The 27,034-nt window shown below is 52.0% G+C and overlaps 2 protein-coding genes and 1 pseudogene across 28 annotated transcripts in view; 2 read left to right on the top strand and 1 right to left on the bottom strand.

Moving 5' to 3' along the window:
* The first annotated feature begins 3,048 nt into the window (after positions 1–3,048).
* OR13J1 (olfactory receptor family 13 subfamily J member 1) lies at positions 3,049–3,924 on the top strand. Its single transcript, XM_014736262.2, has one exon. The coding sequence runs from the start codon at positions 3,049–3,051 to the stop codon at positions 3,922–3,924; it is 876 nt and encodes a 291-aa protein (XP_014591748.2).
* Positions 12,604–13,506, top strand: OR13E17P (olfactory receptor family 13 subfamily E member 17, pseudogene; annotated as a pseudogene).
* TMEM8B (transmembrane protein 8B) overlaps positions 17,257–27,034 on the bottom strand; it is a 28,346-nt gene continuing 18,568 nt past the window's right edge. For 13 of the 27 annotated variants that reach the window (XM_070250684.1, XM_070250695.1, XM_070250694.1 and 10 more), the window contains 7 exons: positions 26,696–26,789; positions 26,392–26,515; positions 26,177–26,319; positions 25,786–25,964; positions 18,861–19,007; positions 18,416–18,532; positions 17,257–18,171 (listed from right to left, as the gene is read on the bottom strand). In XM_070250684.1, coding sequence (XP_070106785.1) covers positions 17,836–18,171; positions 18,416–18,532; positions 18,861–19,007; positions 25,786–25,964; positions 26,177–26,319; positions 26,392–26,515; positions 26,696–26,789 — 1,140 coding nt within the window. In that variant the 3' untranslated portion in view covers positions 17,257–17,835. The remainder of the gene's footprint in view (positions 18,172–18,415; positions 18,533–18,860; positions 19,008–25,785; positions 25,965–26,176; positions 26,320–26,391; positions 26,516–26,695; positions 26,790–27,034) is intronic. The other 14 variants (XM_070250682.1, XM_070250687.1, XM_070250685.1 and 11 more) reach the window with 3 other exon arrangements.

The raw sequence follows: 27,034 nt of genomic DNA, 5'->3' as shown, positions 1-27,034 counted from the left end.
CTCAACTTGTCTTAGCCCCCAGAAGTTGTAGCAAGATAGGAAGAAGTTGGCTGTGGCCAGGTAGGGGGTTTCAACTTGGCCCTCAGAAGCTGGGTGAGGGGGGGAAGGGAGGTGGCATCCCCATGGGCTGGCAGGGGTAGGCAACAGACCGGAAGTGAGGGAGAGAGGTGAGCACCATCCTAGAGGTGCTAACCCAGGGCCACGGGGCACAAAGGAGAGAGGCCTCGAGGTGACCCTGGAGGGGATAAAGGAGGGCTCCCTGGCGGAGAAGGGGAGAAGGCATTTGAACTCATTTTTAGGCAGCATTTAGCCAGGAGACGAGTGAAGGCAGAGTGGACACCATGGCTCTGCAGACAATGCTCCCTGGCCCTGCCTTTGGAAGCAGAGTTCCACAGCCACCGGCCACATCGCTTCTCCCTCCCTCCCCCACAGGCCCCATCCCACAGTGGAAGGAGAGAAGGCAGAGCAGGGAGACTCAGATCCTTAGCACTCAGGCTGGGAAGCAGACAAGACACCAAGCTGGTCTGGTGACCTTGTCCCTGCTCCGAGGTTCCTCTGTCCTCCTGGTTAGTCCTGGGCAGTTTGCTCCCTGCCCTCAGGGCTGCTCCTTCCCTGGTCACACTCCCGCAGCCAGCCGCTGCCTGGCCGTGGTCTCCATGCAGGCCCCCCCAGAAGAGTGGTCCCACCTGGCCTCTGAGGCTCTGGGCACAGGTCCAAGCGTCTGCACTGCCGGCTCTGGGTGGGGGTATGCACGTGAAAGTGAGAAGAGTGAGAGAGCCTGCTACACACGCACATACACTCACGTGAGTGACTGTACATGTGCACACATGGGCCTGTGTGTGGCGTGTACATTCACTGGCACATGTGTGTACCCGGTGTCAAACAGGTGTTTGTGTGCACATGTAGGTGGGTGAATATGTGATGACCCCATGTGAGTGTATGTATATTCCCACAGGTAGCCAATGGCTGCAGATGTTTGCTAGTGACTTTAGGGGTAAACTATAGCACGTGGTACCATGCAAAGAGGAGGCTGTGGCCTGACCCAGCCACAGGGCTGCAGGAAAGCACGAGGCTGCCTCTATGCCTCCCCCCAGCGCTGGCGAGGGGCCTGCTGCTATTGACCGTCTGTTCAATGGAGGTGCCTCTCCAGGAACCCAGTCTCAGGTATCCCAGTTGAATCTGAGGGAGCTCACAGCTCACACTCCCCTGACCCCACAATGTCTCCAGACACAGTCAAGCTGAGGCAAGACCTTCCGTCTGAGGTCCCAGGGCCAGGTCAGAGCTCTCCTTGCTGGGGAGGTGGCCCTTCATTCCCTGAGGGAGGGCCTGGAGCTCTGGACCCTGCATTTATCCTCTGTAAGAGGAGAGTGTCCACAGGGCCCACCTAGCCTGGAGCCTGGGTGGTGGAGGCCCAGTGAGACCCAGAGAGACTCCGTGTCAGAGGACTTTGTGACCCTTCAAGACAGCAAAAAGAAAGGGAAAAAAGTATGTCTATGAGAGTAATGAGCTTCCTGTCACTAGAGGTTTGCAGGATGACGCTAGGCATGGAAATTGGAGAGGATTCTCACCTGGGGATGGTTTGGACTCAGCGGCCTGGGAGCACACGTGCCCTAATTTGTTCCCCTAATGCCTAGCAGGACGCCTGGCGTGTGGTAGGAACTCAAACACTTCTTGATTCTGGAACGAATAAACACGGGAGCACTGCAAGAAGGAAACTGTCTCACTCAAGGGAGGCGTTGACAGCAGCTGGTGCTCAGCCCAGACCCAGGCTTGGGCGGTGCATCCACGGGTTTACTGACATGGTGCCAGGTGCCCGAAACAGGAAGGAAAGGTTGAGTCGTGCTCCCTCTCTGGGGAGAGCATTGTGGGGAGGACATGAGAGAAAGACATCCCTCTAGAGCGATAAGAGAACAACCGACAGACATTTGGGGAGCATCTGCTCTGAGCGCAGTGCAGGTGTCACACAGTTGGGAGGACTGGACTCGAGATCACCCAGCCAGGGACCCGCAGTGTGACCTCAGTTTCCTCACCTGCACAAGGAGAGATCAGAGGAGTTGAGCCCTGAGAGTGCTTTCCATGCTGATGCCCTGGGAGTCCATGAAGTCAGGGCAGCTCTGGCTCAGGCCCAGGGAAAATAGGAGGTTTGGGGCTGGGCCAAGATGCACATCAAATTTTAGCTCAAAAAGCCCACCATGAAGGCAGATTCTGAAGGTCAATCCACACACACTAGCTGATGGAGCAGGCCCAATGGGGGACAGGTGGACAAGCCCACTGAGAGGTTCAGAGGCCAGCAGCCCCCTACTGTGAGGCACAATGCATGCATAAAGAAGAAGGGCCTTCCCAACAGTGGGAACAGTGTAAAGCAGCTCAGAGGCTCCCTCAAAGCCAGGAGGACCCCCAGAGACTATCTAGCCCAGCGGTACTCAAAGTGTGGTGCCTTGGCCAGCAGCAACAGCATCACCTGGACCTGCTGAGTCAGAAATTCTGGGGCTAGAGCCCAGCAATCTGTGTTTTAACAAAGTTTCCCAGTGATTCTGGTGCATAGTAAAATCTGAAGACCTCTGACCCAGCCCATTGTTTCCCAAACTATGTTGGTAGAACACTTATCTGCAGTAGTTTAATGCGTGCTCTGTAAAAGGAGGATCCATGGTCAAATAAGTTCGAGAATTACATGTTCTAGACTGCTTTTGGAAAGTCACAAATCACATTGGTATATTAAAGGCTCTGAAAAGTCCTGCAGTAAAGAGCTTTATCTATTTTTGATTAATCTAATGTTGTCTCAAATTGATTTTTCAGATGGCTTACTAACATTTCCATTAACACTCTCTTAGGGAAATACTTATCCAAATTAATCCTCATTTTTCACATGGGTAAATTACAGCCCAGAGGTGCAGGGATTGCCCAAAGTCACAAAGAGAGCGCATGCCAGAGCTGGAAAAGACCCTAGCAATATGCCTCATCTCAAAAGAAGCTCGCTCTGTGGCTCCTCACCACCCTGCACCGTCTTTCCCTCCATCCCAGCTGTATGTCCCTCCACAGCCCTGCAGTATGGAGCCAGTCAATAGGACAGAGGTTTCTGAGTTCTTTCTGAAAGGATTTTCTGGCTACCTAGCCCTGGAGCGCCTGCTCTTCCCTCTTTGTTCAGCCGTGTACCTGGTGAGCCTGTTGGGGAACACAGCCATCTTGGTGGTGAGTGTGTTGGACTCCCACCTGCACACGCCCATGTACTTTTTCCTGGGCAACCTCTCCATCCTGGACATCTGGTATACCTCCACCTTTGTGCCTCTGATGCTGGTCCATCTCCTATCAGCCCGAAAGACCATCTCTTTTCTTGGCTGCACAATCCAGATGTGTCTGAGTCTGTCCACAGGCTCCACAGAGTGTCTGCTGCTCGCCATCATGGCCTACGATCGCTACCTGGCCATTTGCTGGCCACTCAGGTACCCTGTGATCATGAGCCACCAGCTCTGCTTGCTGCTGGCAGGAGCCGCCTGGGTCCTCTGTCTGTTCAAGTCAGTGACTGAGACAGTCATGGCCATGAGGCTGCCCTTCTGTGGCCACCACGTGGTCAGTCACTTCACCTGCGAGATCCTGGCAGTGCTGAGGCTGGCATGCGGTGACACGTCGGTCAACGAGGGCTTCCTGCTGGTGGGTGCCATTCTGCTGCTGCCTGTGCCCCTGGCGTTCATCTGCCTGTCCTACACACTTATCCTGGCCACCACCCTGAGGGTACCCTCAGCCGCTGGGCACCGCAAAGCCTTCTCCACCTGTTCGGCACAGCTGTCTGTGGTGCTGCTTTTCTATGGCACCGTGACCTGCATGCACCTGAAGCCCAAGAGCAGGGCAGTCAGCGTCTCTGACGAGGCCTTCACAGTCCTCCACGCCGTGGCCACGCCACGCCGAACCCTGTCGTCTACAGCCTGAGGAACAAGGAGGTGAAGGAGACTGCCAGGAAGGTGTGGGGCGGGAGACGGACCTCCAGGTGAGGGAGGTCGGGCTCTGCAGCTTAGTAGGCGAGGCTGTCACGTGCCTACGGTGAGGATGGGGCAGGGCACAGGGCTGCGGGTCTGGAATCTTCATCCCAGAAAGGCAGCACCAAGTCCCACTGATCCTGCCACAGACCAGCTCCTCACAGTCACCCCGCTGCCCGTCCCCAGGCCACTCCCGCCATCCCTCCCCGCGGCTTCACACCAGCCTCCGGGCAGGCTTGTTCCTCCTTCCAGTCTCTCCTCCCAGGGGTGTGTGATCGCATCACTCTCGACTGAAACCCTCAATGGCTCCCCACTGCTCTCAGGAAAAAGTGTAAGCTGTTTGGTGGGATATTCGAGGCCCTCACAAGCTGGCCCTGCTGGCCCTGACTAACCCCCAGGCTTCTGCCCCACAGACTCCCTCCTCACAGCCACACACACCGGCCAAGTATGAGGCTCAACATTGCCCAGCACTGCCCAGCTCTGGGCCCTTCTTGTTCTTCCCACAAGGTAGCCCCCACCCGGCACACAGCTCCACATGTGAAAGGACTGCCTGACTCTCAAGGCCCAGCGCGAATGCCACCTCCACCAGGAAGCCTCCCCACTTTGCTCCTCTCATTGTGCACCTCCTGCTTTATCTTCGACACGACTGTAAGAGCAGGGAGTGTTGGATTCCGCTCTGTCCCAAGGCCCAGTCCTGCCCAACCCCAGGCCCCACACAGGTTTCTGCAATAAAGAAATGAGCGCATTAATGTAGGGGTGATAATGGCAGAGCCTGGGGTCCTTCCCAAATCTAAGCAGAGCTGAGATGGAGTTCAGAGATGACAGGCATGGCCTAGTGCCCCTGGGAGGTGACAGTAGATGATGAGGCCCTGAAACCAAGATTTCCAGACCCGTCCAGCCACCAGGACCCCAGTCACCCCGAGCAGCCCTGGGCCTGGATTCCCCTGTCTCCTTTAGTGGCAGCAGCAGCTTCTGGCACTTCCTTGCCCAGCTTCCAGGCCTCGCCTGACTCAGGGGAGACTTGCTCTACCCACCTACCCCACCCCCTGGGATCCTGCCATAGCTGTCCCTTCCTAGTGGTCAGGCTCTTCCCAGCTTTCCTTTCTGAGAGCTCAGTCAACACACAGTGAAAAAGTACCCAGATTCACAGAGTATCAGTATTCCCTGCCCCCTTCGGCCTCAGTGGCACCACTTGTGTGATGGGAGAGCTGGGCTGGGCCTCCAAGCAGCAGTCCAGCTCCCCGGCCCCCGGCTGTCGGTCAGCACAGCCTTTGCAAGAGGCCTCAGTCCCCTCCCAGGCCCTGTTCCGCCTTCCTCTGTTGGCCAGAACAGAGGCACAGAGAACTGAAGCACAGGCCAGCAGCTCACAGCCTGAGAGGAGACCTGAGCTCTCTGACCGCTGACCAAGCCCGAGTGCAGGCTGCCAGCTGTGCACCTTCGAGGCCAGCACAGGGGTCTGGACCTTATCCCATGGGCACTGGTGGCTTACAGTCACATTTACTGTTAGAAAGGTTACCAATTAGATACCATTCTTCACCCATGAAATTGGCAAAGAATTTTTTTAAATGTCTTTCATTAGCCAAGATGCCATGAGGTAGGTAGTGAGCCATCCTGCTGGCGGGGATGGAGTAAATTAACATGAACTTCCTGCAAAGCAAGTTGGAAGCATGAACAAAGAGACTTAAAACGCCCAGAGCCTTTGACCCAACACCTCTACTTGTCGGAATTAGTCTAAGAAAATAATTAGAGGTGCAAAGATTTATATATAAGGATATTAACACAGCATTGATTACAGGAACAAAAAATTGTAAGAATCTTAATGTTCCACCACACAGGAATGTTTAAATAAATCCTGGTGGAGTCCACTGATGGAATGTGATGCAGCCACTAGAAATCTTATTTTTTGAAGAATATTTGAGGGTCTGGCCTGGTGGCCTAGAGTGTAAGTTCACGTGCTCCTCTTTAGTGGCCCGGCTTTGCAGGTTCGGATCCCAGGCATGGACTACACACCACTCATCAAGCCACCCTGTGGCAGATTGGCACAGGAAGATTGGCACAGATGTTAGCTCAGCGACACTCTTCCTCAAGCAAAAAGAGAAAGCTCAGCGACAGATGTTAGCTCAGGGCCAATCTTCCTCCCCACCCAAAAAAAAGAATATTTGATGATGGGAAATGTTCACACTGGAATTAATAGAAAAAAACAGAATGCATAACTTTGTATTCAGTGGGATCCCAGTTTTATTTTTTTAAGTACTTTTCTTATGGATATATGAATAAGTGGATATGTAGAAAATTCTGGAAAATTATGACCAAAATTAACCAACGGTTCTTTCCTCTGAGTAATGGGGTTATAGATAAGCATTGTTTTCTTAATTAATTAATTCCAATACCATCCAATATTTCTAAAATGAACGTGACTTTGAACTTAAAATGAACGTTATTGATTTTTAAGGAATGGAAGATCACCTGGCTCCAGGGTATAGCACAGATGAGAAGGGACCCCCGGCCTTAGGGCAGGAAGTGAGGAAGCTGTTGCCACAATCCAGGCACTGGATGAGGCCTGAACCAAGCGGGCGGTCACACAGACAGGGCGGGGCTGAGCAGTGTTTGGGATGGCCCCATGATTGCAGAGGTGGGTGAGGGAGGGAAGAAGACCGTGGCTGACGCTGTGTCCGCTTATTTGGGTGGACAGCGCTACCAGCCACTGAGGCACGAGATGGGGAAGTTAGGGGTGGTGATGAGTTTGTTCAGATGTGTGGAGTTCCCACACACACGGAGCGGCAAGAGGGCGCTGTTCTCTGAGCAGTTAGAAAATCAGTGGTAACATCTTTCCAGTGTTTTACTTTGACCCGCGTTCTTGACAAAAATTCCAAAAGATAAATCATAGTATAATGGGAAAATTTGCAGCAGCTGCTGCTTTGTTTAAGGCTGTTTTTTAGTCCCCAAACTGTGTCAGGTTGTCATTCTTTATTGTGAAGGAGAGGAAAGAGAAGGAGATGGAAGAGGAGACCTGCAGAAACCACGCATCTGACCAGCCCCTGGACTAACGGGCCTTCACCAGAGCTCAGGGTCCCAGCCTACACAGCAACTTATTTCCCTTGAACTTGCCTGAATCCAGGTCATCACAACAATCCTGCGAGGAGACACCCCATTTCACAGCTCAGGATGTCCAGGTCCAGGGCAGGGGAGTCACAGCCCCCAAGCCTCGGATCCAAGGGGCAGTGCTGGAATGAGACCCGCTCTTCAGACCCTCTGTCCAGGGTCTCTCCTGTGCCCACCTCACCTCAGCCAGGCCCTCCTGGGGCAGCGCAAGGACCTGGGGTCTTGAAGTCCCACAGCTGCCAAACCCGCAAACTTATACTGTATAGTTGCAGAGTTTAAACTTTAAATTGGGCAGGGACTACGAGGTCCCCAAGGGCAGGGAGCATGCGAGCCATGTGGCAGGGGACCAGGAGACCAGTCCTCAGGGCCTCAGCCCTGGCCCATCCCTGCACTGTGTGTCTGCTGGTAATGAACTCAGCACTTCCCTGCTGTGCTCTTGCCAGGCTCAGGCCAGCTCAGCTGCAGCCCACTCCGGCTACCTGCGCGCACGGATGCCACCGGGCCACAGGTAGGTGGTTAAGGAGAATCCATCTAGCATGTTCTATTTTCATGAAATCTTCCTAAACATACAAAAACAGAATATTTGCTTGCCTAAGGGGACATGATCATACTAATAATATCAGCTACCACTTATTGAATGTTCACCACGTGCTCGGCTCTATGCTAAGAGCTTTGCGTGCATCATTGCACTGGATCCTCAAAATAACCCCATGAAGAAATTCTATTCTTATCTCCACGATGCACGTAAGGAAGCTGAGGCTGAGAAAACCATTAGCAAGTGGCAGGTCTGGGCCCTGGGCCCCGGTTGGTCTGAGGCCAAAGCCCACACTCGCCTGTGCTGCTGCACAGCAAGGAGGTAGGGAAGCAGGAATCCCAGATCCAGGCACTTCAGGGAAATTCTAACAGGGGCTTGCTTCTTGTTATGCCCCTTACCTTTCTTTTAAAATAATTTGTGATGCCTAAAACAAGTATTAAATGGTTAAAACTAGATTTACCAGCCAATGAAATTGATATGATATTTACCTGTAATGTGGCCCTGGGTCTGCCAGACCTCAGGGTTGGAAGTTGCTAGAAAAATGTGAGGAAATGTTTTGGAGGTTACAGAGTACCAGAGACCACCTAATTGAATGGCTCCATTTCACAGAAGGAGAAACTTGACCAAGGTCATAGAGCAGAATCGGAACACAAGCAAGAGTCAAACCCGGCTCTCGGTCCCGGTCCAGGGCTCATCCCATGGCGTCGCCCCACCTCTCTGGATGTGGACAACCTGGGAGCAGGATTCGACAGTTATTCTCAGAGATGCTCAAGTCCCTATCACTCCGTGAAGCTGATTTACCAGGACATGGTGGAGTGGGACGTTGGCGGATAGATGCTAGGGTGGTTTTCTGAGTATATTGTGAAACGCCATTGTTCTCAAATGCAGATGTGCTGCTGAGCAATATTTCTGGTTCTCCTCCCTCTGGGTATGTGGTAGGATTACCCAGGCCAGTGGGTTGTGGACAGATGCGACACGTGTCACTTCTGTGTCAGAGCATTTAACTGCGGGGGTGAGAATCTCCAGTGAGTTCTTCCCAGGCCACAATAAACTGATGATGTTCAGATGGTGGAGCCTCCATCAGTCAGGGTCTCTGAGGGGAACAGAGACCTCTGAAAATCTACAATGGACACACAGCATGAGAAAGAAATAAACCCTTGACACAGTAAACCACTAAAACTACGAGGCTGTGTTACTGCAGCATGACCTACCTCCTCTTAACTGACGCCCCAGCCTAACAGCAGCCGCTCCCTGGTGTCCTAGCCTGTGCCTCTGCTGCTGTCAGTAACCTGGCAGCATAGTATTTTCTAGACACAGACCTATTTCTTTGGGCCATGAGCCTGTGGCCTCCTGGGCTGGTTCTAATTTCCATGAATGTGCAGACTCCTAAACTGTGAGGACACCTACCACAGTCCTGAGTTACCTCTTCAGAAAGCCGCTGTTGCTGCCGGTAGCACGCTGGCACCCCAAAAGCTCTTCTCCCAGCAACCACAATGGCTGCACTGCCTCGCTGGGGTGTGTGCATTGGGAGGGGGTGGTCTCAAGGGAAGACGACTGGGATTAGGATTTGGGGCAGAATGCCACTGGATCTCAGATGGCAGTCACGACCCCTCCGGGGTGCAGGCCCTGGAGGGGTTAGTGATGAGTCGGACACAGTCCTTTGATTTCAAGAGCTCACAGTCTAGTCAGAGAGAGAGATACAATGAACTAACTGTAATGTAATGCAGAATGAAATTCACCTGTGCTAATGCCTGTGCGAGCCTCATGTGGCCGGGATGGTCAGCTGTACAGAGGCATCTAAGAAGGCTGCACAGAAGAGATGTATTAAAAGATGAGTGGACGAGGGGCCGACCCCGTAGCCGAGTGGTTAAATTCGTGTGCTCCAGCTTTGGCGGCCCAGGGTTTCACTGGTTCGAATCCTGGGTGCGGACATGGCACCGCTCGTCAGGCCACACTGAGGCAGCGTCCCACATGCCACAACTAGCAGGACCCACAACTAAAAATATACAACCATGCACTGGGGGGCTTTGGGGAGAAAAAGGAAAAATAAAATCTTTAAAAAAAAAAAGATGAGTGGAAGAGAAAAGCTGCTCCAGGCTGAGGAAAGAGCGTGAGAAGAGGGACGAGACAGGAGCGTGCGGGGTTTGCCCCTCGATGGAGAGTGGTCTGATGAGGCTGGCACAGGCAGGCGTGAAGGGATGTAGCGGCAAGCAAGGCACCACAAAAGGCCCGAAGTGCCTCTGCCATTGCCACTCGGTCAGAGACAAGGCCGAGGGAGAGGGATGCAGGCAGGGGGTTTCCCACCTCTTGCTTGAAAACAGCCCACTCCTGCATCCAGTGTCAGAATTCCGGGTTAACATAGCCTTTTGGTAGCAACACACCCAACAAAGACCAAGCCCTTACAACTGAATCTGAAACAGTGTGGGCGTAATCCAGCCACATGAAGTCATTACCTAGAGAAGATGCTTCCTTGTAACTCCTTTTTTCCAGATTTCAGGTTTTACTTTGTCTTTATATCCCAGACTAAAAGAGAATCTCAGAGGTTTCTAGAGCCTAGAGAGAAGAAGGGCTGTGTCTGAGGTCGCCGAGGGAGTGAGGGAAGGGTGTAAGCAGTTAGTGCAGGAGCCACGTCTGCCTGTGCCATGTCCCCAGTGCCAGCACACGGCCAGCACAAGAGGGGTCAACAACCATGTGTTGAGTAAGTGAATGAGTGACCCAGCACACTCCGGCAATTCTTTATCTTTTTGCCAAACCTCCACGAGAGAAATCCTACCTCTAAATTTTCATGAGGATAAGATTTAAGATCAGTTGCTGACCCAGATTAATCAACTGCCCCTGAATGTCCCAGAAACTCCCTTAACAATCACCATGACTGAGGCTGGAGGAGGCAAAACTGGCCCCGGCTCTGAGGAGAGAGGTGGCTGTGACAGACCTAGCGCTCCTGTCCGGGAGGTGTCCTGTGGCTGAAAATGCAGTCTTTGATCTGGAGCCTAAGTACCACCATGTGAGCGCCAGCCGGCTCACCAGCACCTTCCTGTGTATGTCTCATCTGAGCTACAAGCATCCCCAGTTTTTCAGAAGGAAACTGAGTCTCAGAGAGGCCAAGCAACTTGTTCAATATCACACAGCTAGTTAGTGCTGAAGCTGGGATACAAAGCTGCGTTTTTTGGATCATGCATTGAATATCTGTTGCGTGACAGCACTTGGCAGCACTCACTGTATAAGCTGCCAGAAGGAGGGAGATGGAGTCCTGCTCTCAAGGGTAGTAGAGGAGACAGGTGCACAGAGGGATGGCCAAAGGCTGTGGGAGCACGTCACTCTGCAAGGCGCAGGAGGGAGGAGCCAGGAGGTGAGCTGGAGCTGGGCTCTGAGGAATGAGCAGGAACTGAGGAAAGGAGGAAGGACCTGCCTACAAAAGGGGACTTCTCAGCGAGATGCCGCGCTGGGAAGAGACGTGGTCAATTCAGGAGATGGTGCGCCCTGCGGCCCTGCCAAGCAGTGGGTGCAGCTGAGGAGGAGCGAGGGGAAACTCAGCCCTGAAGCACAGACAGGGCTCTGGCGCTGTCACAGGACATTGGCCTCACAGTCAGTCCAGGAGAGAAGGGGCCAGAGGACACGGTTCTATCTTCCAAATGACACATCAGCTCCTATTTCTCCTTTAGACCAGGGGTTGCCTGACAACTTCCTAACAAGACTACTGTGCCTTGGGGACATTTGGGCTCCTTCTTGTGAACCAATGTCATGCATTTCCCAAGGGGGCAGTGAGACCAGCTCAGAAGAGCACTGAAAGCCACCTGGGAGAAGCCTGCAGCCTCTCCCACCCTCCCCTGATAAAGCCAGCCAAGGACTGGCACCACCTCTGCCAGATGAGAACCTGGTTTCTCTCCTTGTGTGACATCGTCGCCAGAATCATTTATCCTAAAAAGCAATATGGAGGCCAAGAAGCAAGTTGCTTGGCTCTCGTGATCAGGGTTAAATCCTATGACCAGTGGCTCTATTGGGATATCTTTGTTCTTGTATGTTCTTTTAAAAATCAACAGATGGGGGCCAGCCCGGTGGTCTAAGGGTTAAGTTTGGTGCATTCTGCTTTGGCAGCCCAGGTTCAGTTCCAGGCACAGAGCTATACGACTTGTCAGCAGCCATGCTGTGGCAGCGACCCACATACAAAATCGAGGAAGACTGGCAATAGATGTTAGCTCAGGGTGAATCTTCCTCACACAAAAAGAGGAAGATTGGCAACAGATGTTATGTGAGGCAAATCTTCCTCAGCCAAAAAAAAAATCAACAGATGGTCTATGATTGTTTAAAGAGAGATGACCAGAAATCAGGCTTACACATCCTATGGAGTGGAAATATTTGGCCTTTATGATCCAAAGGAACACTAGGTGAGCATTGCCCGACACCCACTTGCCTTCCAGAGCTCATCTCACTCAATCCAGGGAAGAGGGGGCAGCCCTTGAGACAGGTGTGGCATCTTTCTGTCCACTTATTTTTCTCACTGCCACAGCCCCAACATCTAAACAATACCTAGCGCAGAGCAGACATTCAAAAAGCATTCAGCAAATGAATGAATCTGAAATACTACGGGTATAATTCAGTCATATGAAGTTATAACCTAGAAAAGACGCTTCCTTTTAACAGCCAAGAACTCTTTAGATTCCAAAGGAGCACGACAAACCTGAATCCTGCTCTATTGTCTCCCTGAGCCTACCCTGAGGAGAACCGCAAAGACCTCGGGGACTAGAATGTGCCTCATGTCCCCTAAGCTGCGTGAGAGCTGAGAAGGCCACCTGCAGACCTGAAGTCCACTCTCTCATGATACAGATGGTGAAACTGAACTCTAGAGCAGGGCTGACCTGCCCCAGGTCACACATCCAGGTGGCTTGACTCCCAGGCCAGCCAGAGCTTTTTCCAACACCTGTGTGGTCCAGATGGCAAAGGATAGAGAATGAGATGGATGGGGCAAACCAGCCGGCTGCGAGAGAACATCTCCCGCTGGGGCTACACGGCACCATGACCTGGAGAAGGTCCTGTTTGCGCTCTGCCTAGGCTTCCACTCCGTGACTGTGCTGGGGCCCTCCCTCCTCACAGGCTGAGCCCGCTGGACCCACACCTGCACAGCCCCATGTGCTTCTTTCTCAGCAACCTCTCCCTCATGGACATCTGTGGCACATCCTCCTTTGTGCCTCTCATGCTTGTCAACTTCCTGGAAGCCCAGAGAACCATCTCCTTTCCTGGCTGCGCCCTGCAGATGTAGCTGACCCTGGCGCTGCGCTCCGCGGAGTGCCTGCTCGTGGTTGTGATGGTGTAGGGACCGTTCTGTGGCTATCTGCCAGCCACTGAGGTGACCGAGCTCGTGAGCGGGCAGATGTATGTGCGGATGGCAGTGCTGAGCGGGGGGCAGGCTCTGCTGTCTCACTGCTGCAGGCCACTCTCCCCTGGAGCCTACCCTTCTGTGGTCGCAATATCCTCAACCACTTTTTCTGTGAGGTCTTGGTAGTGCTTAAACTGGCCTGTGGGGACATCTCTCTCAATGTGCTGCTATTAATGGTGGCCACGGCCGTCCTGATGCTGGCCCCACTGCTGCTCACCTGCCTATCCCACATTTCCATCCTTGCTGCCATCCTTAGGGTGCCCTCTGCTGCGGGCCAGCGCAGAGCCTTCTCCACCTGCTCTGCCCACCTCACAGTGGTGGTGGTTTTCTACAGGACTACCTCCTTTATGTACTTCGAGCCCAAGGCCAAGGACCCCTACTCAGATAAGATTATCCCATTGTTCCATGGGCTGATGACACGCTCACTGAACCCCATCACCTACAGCCTGAGGAAGGCAGAGGTGAGAACTGCGGCCACAGCTCTGCCAGGGAGAGACCCGCTCTCCGCTCAGTCAGGCAGGACAGGCGAGGCCACTGCTATGGTAACGACCTCAAATTTCAGTGGCTTAAAACCACAAAGGTTGATTTCCCGCTCATGCCGCAGGTCCTTTAGAGGCTGGCTGTGGGGTCTGCTCTGCAGCATCAACTTCATCCCTCTGGGACTCAGGAGAAGCAGTGATGGAACATTGCAGGTCGCCACAACAAAAGGGAAAGTGACAACGCCTGCACTGACCCTTAAAGCTTCCACTTGGAGGCGGGCATGTTACTTACACTTGCAGTTCTTTGGCCAATGCAAGGCACATGGCCACAGCGAGCATGCAGGGGTGGGGAGGCACATTACCACATGTCTGGAAAGAGAGGAGGATTGAGAGGCTTGTGAGCAGCCGCATGACTGCCACACCACCCTACAGTCAACACAAGAGCTACTCGAGCTTTGTCTTTCTCTCTGATCACCCATCCTTCACCGGCAGCTGCCAGCTTAGCCGTCCCAGGAGAGCTCTGGCAGATCCTCGTGGTGGCTTGTACTGGGCCATGCCAACCAGATTGGAACCACGACTCCCAGCATTTCCTTCACTATACGGTTCTGGGTTGGGTTTGACCACAGGAGAAATTTGCATGAGGTCTGGAGGGAGAAGCCAAGCAGCCAGCACTCTCACCGGCTGCTGATCTGCTGGCTCGCCTTGGTGACCCTCCAGGTCCCAGCACATCACCTCCTGCCGCTGTTCTGAGTCCTGTGCCAAGGGCAGCTCCATGGCAAAGAGTGCCAGCTTCTCCTGCAGGTCACCAAGCTCAGTGTCACTGAGACTGAAGGCAGTGGGAGCCAGACACTAGTTAAAGTTGCTCCTCCTGGTGCTAGTTTGCCCTTCCCCTCCCCGACTGCACACCTGACAGCCCAGCTGACCTACAGTGGCTTCAGGCCCAACACCAAATGCACAGGTAACAGCTTTGCACAGTCTTCTCCAACTGCTCCCACCACTGAATAGGCCTGTCTCTGTAACAAACCCCTCATATAACTCGCAGTGGTTCTGCTACTTTGGTCAAACCCTGACTGGTTCAACACTCTTCTGATCAAGAGCCGTTGACGGCTCCCCATTACGACAGCATTAAGTCCAAATTCCTCAGCTGAGACCTCAGGCCCTCCAGCAACTGTGCCCCCACCCCTGCTTCTTCAGCCTGATGTTCACCAACCCCCTCGCACGGACCACCTGCCCCATCACCTTATCTGTGCTGCCTGCGCCTGTGTCTTCGCTCACACTGTTCTCTGTAAGAGCCAGGACTGTTTTCACAGCAGCTGACACCGTCTCCTTCCTACGCCCTTTCCTGTTGCGCCCTGACAGTGTTCTCTTTCCTTCACTTTGTCGGTGCCTTTCACCCGGTTCCCATCCCATCCTGCTTTGCATGCGTGGTATTTCACCACAACGTGAGCTCCCTGAGGGCAGGATTCAAGCAGCTCTGGCTCATCTCTGCAGCTCCCACAGACCTTTCCCTATAGAAGGTTTACTGAATTGCCACTCAGAAGGCCTCACAATGTCCCCATCTGGGGATTCCACCCTGTGCTGCTGAGCACTTGGTGGACAGATACAGCGAGGGAGCAGCAGTGTCCGGGTGCCACAGGCCTGTATTCAAGGAAGGCATGACAAGTCAGGAGATAACCATGGACCCCATTGAGGGAGCCAAGAGGCCAGGGTTCCAGACCTGGTTCAGCTGCTCTGTCCAGACCAGTCTTCTTGCTGGTGTTTTCCCCCCAGGAATCCCACAGGCACCTCAAACTCAAACTGTCCAAAAGTGAACTCATCATTCTGCCCTCCAAAGTTGTGTCACCTTCTCAGGGAATGACACCATCATCCCCAAGTCACTAAGCCAGAAACACGGCAGTCATCACAGACTTTCATCCCTCACCACCCAACACATCCAATCAGTCACTAAGTCCTATAGAATCCACCTCCTAACAGCTTCTCAGTCAGTCCCTCCCTTCCACTGACACTGCCTTAAGAGGCATTTGAGAGAATCTCTCTCTCAAATATCGCAACAGCTGTGTCGCTGTACTTTCCTCCTCCAAACTCTCTCCAAAATCCATCCTCTGCACCAGTCATCAAAACACCAATCAGATCATGCTCCTCCCCCACTTAAATCTTCCACTGGGTCCTCATTTCCCATAGGATAAACACCAGACCCCATATATCCATCTGACCTCATTACTGGCTCCTTGCCTCCACCCCCAGTCCACCAACACACACTCTCCATGCCCAGACACCCTGCACCCAGTTCCTGAATAAATATCAGTCTTTCCTGCCTCTGTGTCTCCCCTTGCTGTTCAAACACTTCGTGACCTTTAGCTAACAATATATTGGACACTCATCACCTACCAGGCTAGGGACTGTGCTGTGTTCTAAGTGCTTCACTGACTGAGGACCAGATGGAATGATGGCGATCTCAGGGGAGGAATGCAGTGTGGACACTGGTGACCAGAGAGAACACTCTCCCCACATCTTGGCATTATAGAAATTCACTCAATCCTCACTCAACCCCTCCCCCTCCTGGAAAGCCCCTTCTGATCCTTCCTAGCTGGGTGGGGTCTGTCCCAGCTCTGTCTGCTTCTTCAGCGTCTTCTGTACTCTGCTGACTCTGTCCTGAATCCCACCTATTTGGGTTCATGAGTCCTAGTGACCTGACTCTATACATCCTAATGTTATGGACTAATATTTCTGATACAGGAACAGACACCTAGCCCACACCTCTTGCTTCTTCTCATCACTCATTTGGCCACATCACTCTCTGCTCAGCGCCCCAAGGAAGAGACATGCTTGCAGAAAGCAGAGAACAAAGGGATGTTTTCCTGGCTTTTGAGCTTCAAAGCATAGACCCTAAAGGGAACAAGGAAGACTTGAGGTATAGACAAAAGATCTGGGATAAAACATGAAAAGCAAAAGCAAACCTTCCCCATCTCCAGATTAACAGAGATTCCCTGAGCTGGGAAGACGGAGAGAGGAGGACGCTGGAGTGAGAACACCAGCACAGAGGCAGGGGCCCCGAGCCCCACTCCCCAGGCCATGTCCCTGGACAGGTTTGTAGGATCTGAAAGGTGGAGCAACTCATGCCTTTGCTGGTGGAGTCAAACCCAGTGCAGGACTCCGGGGTAGAAATGGTCCAGGTCTTTGCAGATGGCAGAGAAGTGGTAGAGAAAGCCTCAGGACAGGAAAAGGCCATGCATATGAGAACAAAAAGCCACTCTGGGATGGCCTGCCTGCACCGCTGACTGGGGACCAGGTGAGATGATGGAAATCTCACACGATGGGTGCAGCGTGGACCCTGGTGATCAGAGAGAACATTCTCCCAACATCTTTGCACTATGTAAGACCCTCAGATCTCAGCTGTGACCCTTGTGGAAAGAGAAGAAATTCTGGGTTGACAAAAGATTATGTTTCTGGCACTCAGGCAAAATGGGGGCTCAAAATAGAAATTAGATTCTTGTGATATTTCTAGCACATCTGAGATTTGTACCTGCTATTCCAATTTCCTGGGACCTCTACTTCCTTTCCTTTTCCTTCCCAGGTCTGTCTCACTGATTGAAATCCTCTCAGCACTCGCACAAACACACACACACACTCACAACTCCCCACCCCGAGCCACTGCAGCCTGCAGCGGTGGGCAAAAGTCTCAGACATTAGCTCTTGTAGCTCATTCTGGCTGGGTTCCCATCACTCCTGCTGACTTCCTCAGAGTCCCTCTTTCCCCTGCTCCCCACACCCTTGGCCCAGGAAAAAGGCAGCACAGAACCAGTAAATACTTCATTGGAGACACACCAGACTCCGCCTGCATCAAGTCAGGATGCCAGCCGTCCCAGACCCATCTGTCCTGCGACCCCCACTCCCAGCACAGCACATCTCTGTCGATGCCTCTGGGAAGGAAGCCTGAGGCCAGGCTTGCTGAGCTGCTGGGAAGATCTGGAGACTCAGTTTCCCCAATATGGACTCCATTTCCTCAGGAACAATGTCATGCTCCTGAGAGGGCTTTGTCTCCCTGGGAAGGGGTCCATGTCTTCAGGAGGGCTCCACATCCCTGGGAAGGGGTCCATACCCCGAGGAGGGACTCCTCGGTCCTGAGGGAGCTCTGTGGCCCTGCACAGGCTCCAGTCCTTAAGAAGACTCCATGGATGTGGGACTTCAGGCCCTTGGGAAGCGTGCCAGGTCCCTGGAAGAGTTCCATGTCCTTAAGAAAGACTCCATGTCCTCAAGAAATGCAACTTGTCTCTTGTCCCTGGAAGGGCTCCAGGCTCCCCAGAAGAATGCAGGAAGGGCTCTCTGCCCCAAGGAAGAGCTCATGTTCCCCAAGGGCCAGGCCCCAAGCCCCACTCAGCTGGCACAGATGCTGCTGACAGCAGCCCCTCCCGGGCCCACAAGACCCAGCTCCTCCTGCTCATTGATGCACAGCTGGTAACCGCAGCCCCGGGCCCGGGCTCCAGATGGGACCCGGTGGTCAGTCTTGGCACGAGGGGGCAGCAAGAAGCCCACACTGCCAGCGATGAGCATGTGCCAAATGCTGTGAATGTAGAAGTAGTTGTCTCGGGTCTCCACGAAAGCATAGAGTAGGATGGCACTGCCGGCAATGAGGCTGCCCGGGCACAGGTAGAAGAGCCAGCGGCGCCACGTGGGTGGGTAGCAGTGCCGGCGGCGGACGCTGCGCACTGTCTGGGGGGCAGAGAGGTGGGGTCAGGCATGCAAGGCCTGGAGCCCAGGCCAGAGCTGGTCACACCAGGCTTCCCCTGAGCCCTGGTCGTGACCTGAAAGCACCTGCCAAGACTGGAGTGGTCACCATGAGCAGCACAGTGATGATGACAGGGTCCAAGGCCATCTTAAATTGGGGACCAAGTACCCAGAGCCTTGCACCCAAGTCCTCTTGGGACTCCCCCCGCCCAGCCCTCCCCACCCTTACCCAGGCTGTAGCCAAGATCCCCAAGGCGAATAGACTGGGTCCAAGCAGGTTCCAGAGTCCATGCCGGTCAAGCTGCAGAGCCATGGACAGCAGCATAGCCCCCAGCAAATACAGCACCTAAAGAAAGAGGACTCCAGGGGCTGGGCGGGAGCCAGGGACAGTACTCCAGGGGCAGGGCGGGAGCCAGGGGACAGCACTCCAGGGGCAGGGCGGGAGCCAGGGGACAGCACTCCAGGGGCAGGGCGGGAGCCAGGGGACAGCACTCCAGGGGCAGGGCGGGAGCCGGGGACAGCACTCCAGGGGCTGGGCAGGAGCCGGGGTCAGCACTCAAGGGGCTGGGCCAGGATGGTGAGAGGCGCTTGGCAGTGCCCCCAGGGAGAGGTCAGGAGTGGATTTCAAGTGGACTTTGGCTATGATTGTCCCCCAGGGCCCACTCTGGACTGACCTGCTTGACCACAGGCTGTAAACGAGCCATGGCAATGACAGTGACCCACACAGACATTAAGGAGCCCAAGAAATCACAGAACTGCAGCACGTCGTAGTCCATGATGCAGAAAACCACAATGCCTGGTTGGTCGCAGGCATGATAGAACTAGAGGAAGAAATGACAGGCATTGAGAGAACTTGGGGCAGAGGTCCAAGTCTATGAAACTGGGGAAAGAGTCCACAAGGGTGGTGTGCTGCTGTCAGGAAAGCAGAATTCAGAGGTCACAGGCTGAGCAGAATTGGGAAATGCCTGACTCCCCACTCGGAGCAGAATATAGTAGGGAGGCTTGGTCAGCCTCATAAGCTGTATATATCTGGCAGCCCTGACCCTCCTCCTCGCATTCCTAATCTTTCTGCTTCTGGAACGTACTGTGGAGAGCACCGGGAGGAAGGGGTGTTTAGGTCTCTCAAGCTGAGGCAAATCCTTCTCTATCTCCTTGTACTCACCGTGGGGCCCATCTATAATCCTCATCCCTGGTCCAAGCCCTGGGGCCAGACCCAGACCCCAAGCTTCCCCTGCATGTCCCGGTCTCCCCCGATAGTGCAGACTCTGAGCTGGGCTTCGTCTTCAGGCCGTACACTAACTGGCCCTCTTCATCCCCTCCCACCCAATGCTATGAAGGGCACAGGGAGACAAAGGTAGTCCCTAAGGCCACGCAGAAGAGCACGGCATTTCACACTCAGGGGAAGAAGATGGGGAAGGGACAGCATCCACCCCTCCTACACACTGTGGGGAACAGAGCAAAGAGCAGGGGATTGAGGAGCTTCAAAGAGGGTGCAGGCGACACAAATGGAACTGGATCAAGCTATGCTGGGCACCCCAATTAAGGAACCAAGGTGTATTGTCAGCCTCCCTGATCTGTGGCCCCAAACCCCGTGTCTCTCTGGACAATGCTACCATGGCACCCTGCCTTCCCTTATTTGTGAAAAGGGTTACCCAGGGATAACCTGAGTTCTCCTTGTCTTGGAACACTTGCTGCGACCATTCTCTTAAACTTGTATGTAGAATTTACGTGCTTTGAGTATTTATTGATGCCAAATACTAAGAATATGTATGGTTTTAAGAATATCTTTGGTATAAAGATGACAGGAACACATATCCCTCTGCATCGTGTGCCTTACGAGTCAACCAAAGAGAAGACACTGTATAGGACCTCTGAGGACAAACAGCGCCAGACCGAGAACAAACATCACGGGGGCATGCTCACTCCTCCCCTCTCCCGACGTCATCAGAGGGAATGGGTTACTATGGTGACGGAAGCAGAGTCAGTAAGAAAATTAAAAAGCTATTATGGGAGAGAAAAGGTTTCTGACCCATATAAACTTGATCAAAATCTACTCATTGAGCTGAGCTGGAGAAATGCCAGCAGATTTTAGGGGATCAAAAAATTTTCTTAAGATTCTGTGAATCAATTTGTTTGCTCTCTGTCCCCTGCATGCCACCCCAGGTCCTCTGGGAGCATGGCTACCGAGGGCATTTCTCGATAGAAGAAACAAGCTGGTGTGATTGCCATGATTGGACCGAAATACACCAGGCTGAAGTGAAGCTGGGGCAGGAAGGATCCTGTGGCACCCAAAGGTGGCCTCTGAAGTGGCTTTCTCATTGACAGAAGGGACCCTTTAGGCATTTCTTTCAGCCCAGGTCAGTTTCCTCATCATTCTATTAAAAGGCAACCCTGAGTCACAGGGCTCTGGGCCCAAAAGAGAGGTGTGCTGACAGACCTTGGTGAGGCAGATAGCCGGACCCTCCAGAGCCATGTCCTGGGTATGGGCAGGGGGCAGGGATACCCAGTCACAGCTGAGGAAAGAGACAGCTGAGCAACACCGCAAGACAGAATCCCACACTGACAGAATCCAGCCCAGACACAGAGTCACCACCAACAGAAAGGGAAACAGACTCAGGCCCCGTCTCTAGAGACAAAGGATGAGCAGGGAGGCACTCACGTTCCTGTTGAACCTGCTGCAGACTTCATCCAGTCTTTAGAATAGCAAAATTGACCATTTCAACAGACAAAGGGAAAAGGGTGAATGACATAAGGGCAGGGAGAAGCTGGGAGTTTACAGAAAGAGAAAAAATGAAAAAGAAAATTTAGGGATATTAACTGGCATTGGGAAACCTTGGGTTTGATTCCTTCAAAATGCAAATTGCAAGTAGTAAACTCGTGTACCTATCTTCTGTCTCTTCCTTCACTTTGGACAGAAAGAACGTTGTCTCTTCAGGAGGAAACTGTGTGGGAATGACCACATTTTAAGTGAGTATCCCAGGCTTCTCAAAGGGCTTATAAACGGGGGGACATGGTTCCCTCTTATATATTATTGAGAAAATGAGTTCTTACTGGGAAACTTTGACTTGTCATGTGGGTCCACATCAGCTTCAGAAGTAATGTTTCAATATGCCTAAAACACTTTTTTTATTTTTCAATTTCTCTTATATGTGCTGATTAATTGAGAGTTAATTTGGTTCTAAAACAAATCAATATTTTGGTCTTTTTTCTATTTTAGCTATGGGACATTGATTATTCTCTACTCCAAGACCAGATCTAAGTACTACAGCTCGGCAAATTACCCACACTGTTTTACGATTAGGACTTTATTTTAAAGCATTAATTTTACATTTCAGGCTTCACCAAGCACTGACTCCACATGCCTGACTCTCAAGTATATAGAAGGAAATGCCCAAACATTTCTGGAAGGAGGACTTGTAACGAATCCTTCCATCTCAGATAGGAGAGGATATGTATCAGCGGAAGAGCACAGCTGAGCCACCTACATTGAAGACACGTCTAAGGGAATATTTACTTGAAGGCAGATTTTCTCCTAGGAATTTCTCTGCACTCAAAAAAGTGGGGAATAATGGAGAGCTTGTCTCTGGAGTGGAGAGGTGTGGGGGAGATCATCTCCCTAGTATTCCATGACTGATTCTTCTCTAAGTGTACAAAAAGGGCCAAGAGATTGTTTTAGGTTGGAGAAAACTCATAGGGTAGAGTAAAATTAAAATTGCAGTGTGTGTTGAACATGATCTGCCTTTCATCTGATCTGGCTACTGTCACTGCTGAACGTCCAGAAGTGCCATCAGTAAAATCCACTGACCACGAGGACGTGGTCACAATTCACCAGGAAAACCAGCCAACCACCTGCGGCAGCTTACTTCACTGAAACCCCTCAGACTGGAGAAGCCAGCGTCTTGTCATCGCATATCCGCCCCTTCTGACTGCACCGCTTCAGCCTGCTTTATTACTCACGAAGAAGAATCCATTACTACTTGCCATGGCACCCTACACATCACCATCTCTAGCCAGGAGACACAATCCACAGTAAATAAAGTGAAGAGAATTGCTCACCACCATAGAATTCACTGGTGTAACCATATTCCACACCTAGAAGCAAACAGCTGAACAGAACACTGGAATGGCCTACTGAAGGCTGAGTTATGATGCCACCTGGGAGACTACCCTGAAAGCCTGCAATATTCTCCTATATATTTGGCACACAGTATGTACTCAGTAAGTTTTAGTCATCTTATACTTATGCCATGTATATTCATAGGAGAATATTCCCACATTAATAAACTTTCCCCCATGCAAAAAAAAAAATATATATATATATATATATATATATATATATATATATACACACACATATAGCAGCAATGTTGTTCCACTGAAAATTGTGGGCTAACTTTTAGATTGGCATTCCTTTTGTCAACAGCAATAAAAAGAAGTGGTAGAAATAACACAGAAAGATTGGAGAATTTAAGAAAAAAATTTAGACTACAAACTGGCTTCTATTAATATAATTCTAATCTGATTTGACACCTTCCTCAGCTTTGGACATTTCTTTACTTACGAGATAATTTTGGAAAATTACCCTAAATTGTTTTTTTCTGTAGAATTTTTAATTCTTATAACAGAACTATATAGTTCATCTAATTCTCCAAAATGGAGTACCCAGGCATGACAGAATGTACAAGTGGAAATGAAAATATATTCAACCCATGCAAAGACTGGAACATTGGTACTCAGGATATAATGGAACTTACTGCTGTTCTCTTATTTTCTGCTTCCATTTCCTCTTGGAAATAGTCACGGGATTTTGCCAAAGGCCACTGAGAATTACTTGTGATGGTGTGAGGAACAGAGAGGTAATGAGAAGGCAGGCTCACAGCCAGGGTGTCAGCAGTCAGCAAGGAAGGCTGCAGGGCCCAGCATGTCAGCTCTGTCTGGGACTTCAGGATCCGATGGTGAGGACCCCAGTAGCACTGAAACGGGTATGCAGCTGAACTGCACGGGTCAGAGCTGCAAAACCGCAATGTTTGATGTATTTGCCCTGATGATTTCTTATATTTTGGTTTGGTTATATTTTCTGATCTTTCTTTTGTGAGGAACATTAGCCCTGAACTAACATCTGTGCCTCTGTTTTTTTTTACGTGGGATGCCTCCACAGCGTGACTGATGAGTGGCGTAGGTCTGTACCAGGATCCGAACCCAAGAACCTGGGCCACCAAAGCAGAGCACGCGGAACTTTAACCACTCAGCCATGGGGCCAGCTCCGTATATTTGCTGACCTTTTAAGTGGCTCTTTTTATCGTTGAAGAATTTGAGACCCACTAAACTGAGGTCAAGAGTTTCTCTATATACTCAGGACTTCTGAGAAACTGAAGTCAGGTTAGAAATGAATCAACGTACTCCCTGCCCCAGCGCAAGACGCTCGGTGGCCGCACGTGAGGATCTGGAGTCCAGCTGGGTGAGAGTTGGCTCTACCGCTCACCTTAGTCCTTGGGCAAAGTGTTCAAACTGCTCTCATCTGCACAAAGGGGTGACGGTGATGGGAGTCCCATCAGTTACAACAGAGCTACTGGGAGAATTCAGTTAGGGGTGTCTGAGCACGTATTTAGTAGACACTATTCTCAGTTATCTGTTTCAGTTCTTAAATGGAGACTGCTGAAAAATGAAATAAGTCTAAACTACTAAGTAAAGAATGGGAAAGAGGGACAAAAGGGAACCTTCCCAGGGAAAACGGATGACCAGCAGCTCTATATCTTGGCCAATAAGGAAACAACAGGAGTCAGAGCAGGACTTTAGGCAACACCTCAGAGCCAGTGTCTTCTCCTTGAGCTTTTGCTTTTCGCCTTATTTAAGAGAGCGTAAGCTCTGAATGTGATGCCAGGCATTTTGAACCCCTGCAGTGTTCCCACTGTCGGGAAGGTCTTTTCTTTTCAGGGTGACATGCCATTGTACCCAGAAAATGAGGGGTCATCCAGGCCTGAACACTCTGGAGCCAATGCCTGGGCTGCTTGTGCGAAGTACAGGAGAATGGCTACGCTCTCCCCACACGCTCCAGGCTCCTGATACACTCAGCTACTCTTACTAACTGTGAATCCCGTTAGATCTACATGCAACCAAGCGTGGGCTGGTGGAACAGCTTTCGCTAGAGGACTTGGTGAGCAACGGTATAAAAGGCATCTGGCAATAAAAAAGAGAAAGAGTGTCTAATATAAAAATAGAATGAAGCACTGTCAGAGTAGGTCTAAAAAAGGGGCCAGCTGAGTAAAATTGGGGTGTGCTCTTCTCACTCAGCTTAAGGGGCCAAAGTCTCCCTTCGCAGTGTGGAGACAGCCTACTCTTCCTCATCTGTGGATGAACATCCAGGAAGACCCTGTGATACGACCTTCAGTTTCAGGACACTTGTGCCCCGCCCCCCACCACTTTCTCCTAAATGATAAATAGGAGTTTTGTAATGTGAACATATGTCTGATCTATGAATGCTGGACAAAAGAGGGACATGTATTGATTTTCATGATATCCTTGTTGCCAGGACATGAGGAAAGTCTCACTCTCTCTAAGATTTTCCAGTGCTGATAGGCAGGCATTGTGTGTCACAAGATGCCAAGTGGCCAGAGATGAGAGGAAAAGATGCCTAGATGCAGCATCTCAGGGATGGAAAAATCTACGTAGGGGTTGAATCACATTAGCAGACTCTCTCCTCCATCTTTCTTTATAATATCTGGGATGCTTGCTTGTAATATGAACTTTTCTGATTATGCAGGAGTGGGAAAACACAGGGAAGGGAGTGTGGAGATTCTGTAATGCGAGGGGAGGGCCTTAAAACTATAACAATCTTCATCAAAATATACTCCTTTGAGCTGTGATTTTTACATCACACTGCCATTTCCCATGACGCCTCAGGACACAGGTGAATACATAAAGTTTCTTTGGATTCTGAGAGTGAGACTATTCCATAAATTACCCAATCACAGAGATCCCCTGTCTTCCAAAAGTTCCCATGAGAAATCAAGGAGGCCATGGCAACTGAAGGGGGAGAAACCTTTTTGTACCATAAGAAAGAACATGCTAAAGACGTAGAAATCCCCAGTACAACGGAAAACACCAGCACAGTACGGTCCTCACATCAGGAGAGAAGGTGATGCAGGTTGGAAGACTCTCCATGTAGAGATGCGGGTGAAAGTGGGCATCTCCTGCCACATGCAGAGGTGAACAGGGTGGAGGTGTAGACACAATTCCACACTGTAGGACAGTTTCTCAGCCAGTGTGTTGAGATAAAGTTCCCTTCAGCTCTTAGATGAACAGGCAGGGCGTGTGACAACTAGAGACCCCACCCTGTCTCTACTGGCTGCTTGTTATCTTAAGTGGCAAACAGCCTTGTTCATTTATCCTGATGTGCCTTATAAAAATTACTATTTTCTACACATGCCATGATGTGAAAAGGTTGGGACACACAGCTGTAGAAGACACAGTGAGGAGGAGACATCCTCATATTACTAAGGTGTGGACACCCCCAAACCTGGGGAAAACAGGGTGGAAATGTACACCCTCACCCACCACCACGGATAAGGACTCGGTGAAGACACTGATGCCACTGCATACCGTGGAGAAGAACATGGTGAAGGTGTAGACAGCAGCTTCCAGCACATATCGGCTCCGAATGGCCAGGACCACAGGCGGCAAAAACATGAGGTTGCTCAGGCAGAGCAGAAGTGTGGACAGCAGCTGGAATCCGTAGGTGAGAGCATCGGCACTGTCGGTGCAGCCCCAGCCCCGCCACCCTGCGGGAGGAGAGGGCACAGGGTGGAAGAGGACAGAAGGCAGCCATGGGTTCAGCAGACAGCTACTCGTGGCCTCTTGCCAACCCCTACACCACCGCCAGCGCAGGGTGGCCTCACCCTGGCTCTGCCCGCCCATTCTCTCTAAACCCGTCCCCAGTTCAGGCTGCCGCCCCTCCCGACCGCCCTGGAACCCAGGAAGCCCAGCCGCTCACCGGCCTTGCACTCGCAGGCCGCGTACAGGTAGTTGTGCGTGCGCAGCAGCTTGCACTGGCCGTAGGGCCCGCAGTCGTCCACGCACGGGGACAGGAAGGTGCGCAGCCGCACCTCGGCCGTCGCGTTCCGGCACCGCACGAACCTGCGCACACACCGCCGTGACCCGGGGCCCGGGCCGCTCCCTCCCCGGCCCGCCCGGCCCCCAGCCGCTCACCGAGGCCCCGCCCCGCACAGCGAGCGGAGGGTCAGGAACCAGGTCCCCGTCTGCGGGAAGGGAATCCGCAGCCTGGCCGCTCTGGAGGTGGCACTGACCGAAAGGAGGAAGCCGGCGAGGGACTCTGAGGGGAGAAGGCAGAAGAGAGCGGTCAGTGAGAGGGAGGAGGGGTCAGGGCCTAAAGAACCCTCGCCCACCTGCTCCGCTTCCCAGACACCCTAGCCCAGCCTTCCTCCATACCATCCTCCACTGCCCCAGCCCCGGCCTTCCAGCCTCCTCTCCTTCCCCCATTCCTCACCCCTACCTTTGGAACAGGTCACGGCTGCATCCCCCAGGCTCAAGGGCACCTCGTGAGTCAGGCATGCAAACACTGTCACGTTTTCCTGGTGCAGGGAGCTCTGGAGAGGGCAGGTATGAAGATGAGGCTGTCACACCCTCTAGGTCCTACCACGACCCCTACTCCTACACCAGTTAACGCCTCCCCAGAAACCCCTCCAGGCCCTCACTGGACAACCCAATCCTGCAGGTGCTCCCCACACTGAAGCCTCTCTCTCTCCTCCCTATTCTTAAAACAAAACTGAGAAACACCACATCTTCCAAAGCAGAGATCTTTGAAAGACTGAAGAGAAGGCAGGGCGGGATC

This window comes from Equus caballus, chromosome 25, assembly GCF_041296265.1.
Source record: "Equus caballus isolate H_3958 breed thoroughbred chromosome 25, TB-T2T, whole genome shotgun sequence".
Classification (NCBI taxonomy): Eukaryota; Metazoa; Chordata; class Mammalia; order Perissodactyla; family Equidae; genus Equus; species Equus caballus.
The sequence above is the reverse complement of the archived record's forward strand: the minus strand, read 5'-3'. Positions and strand labels throughout refer to the sequence as shown.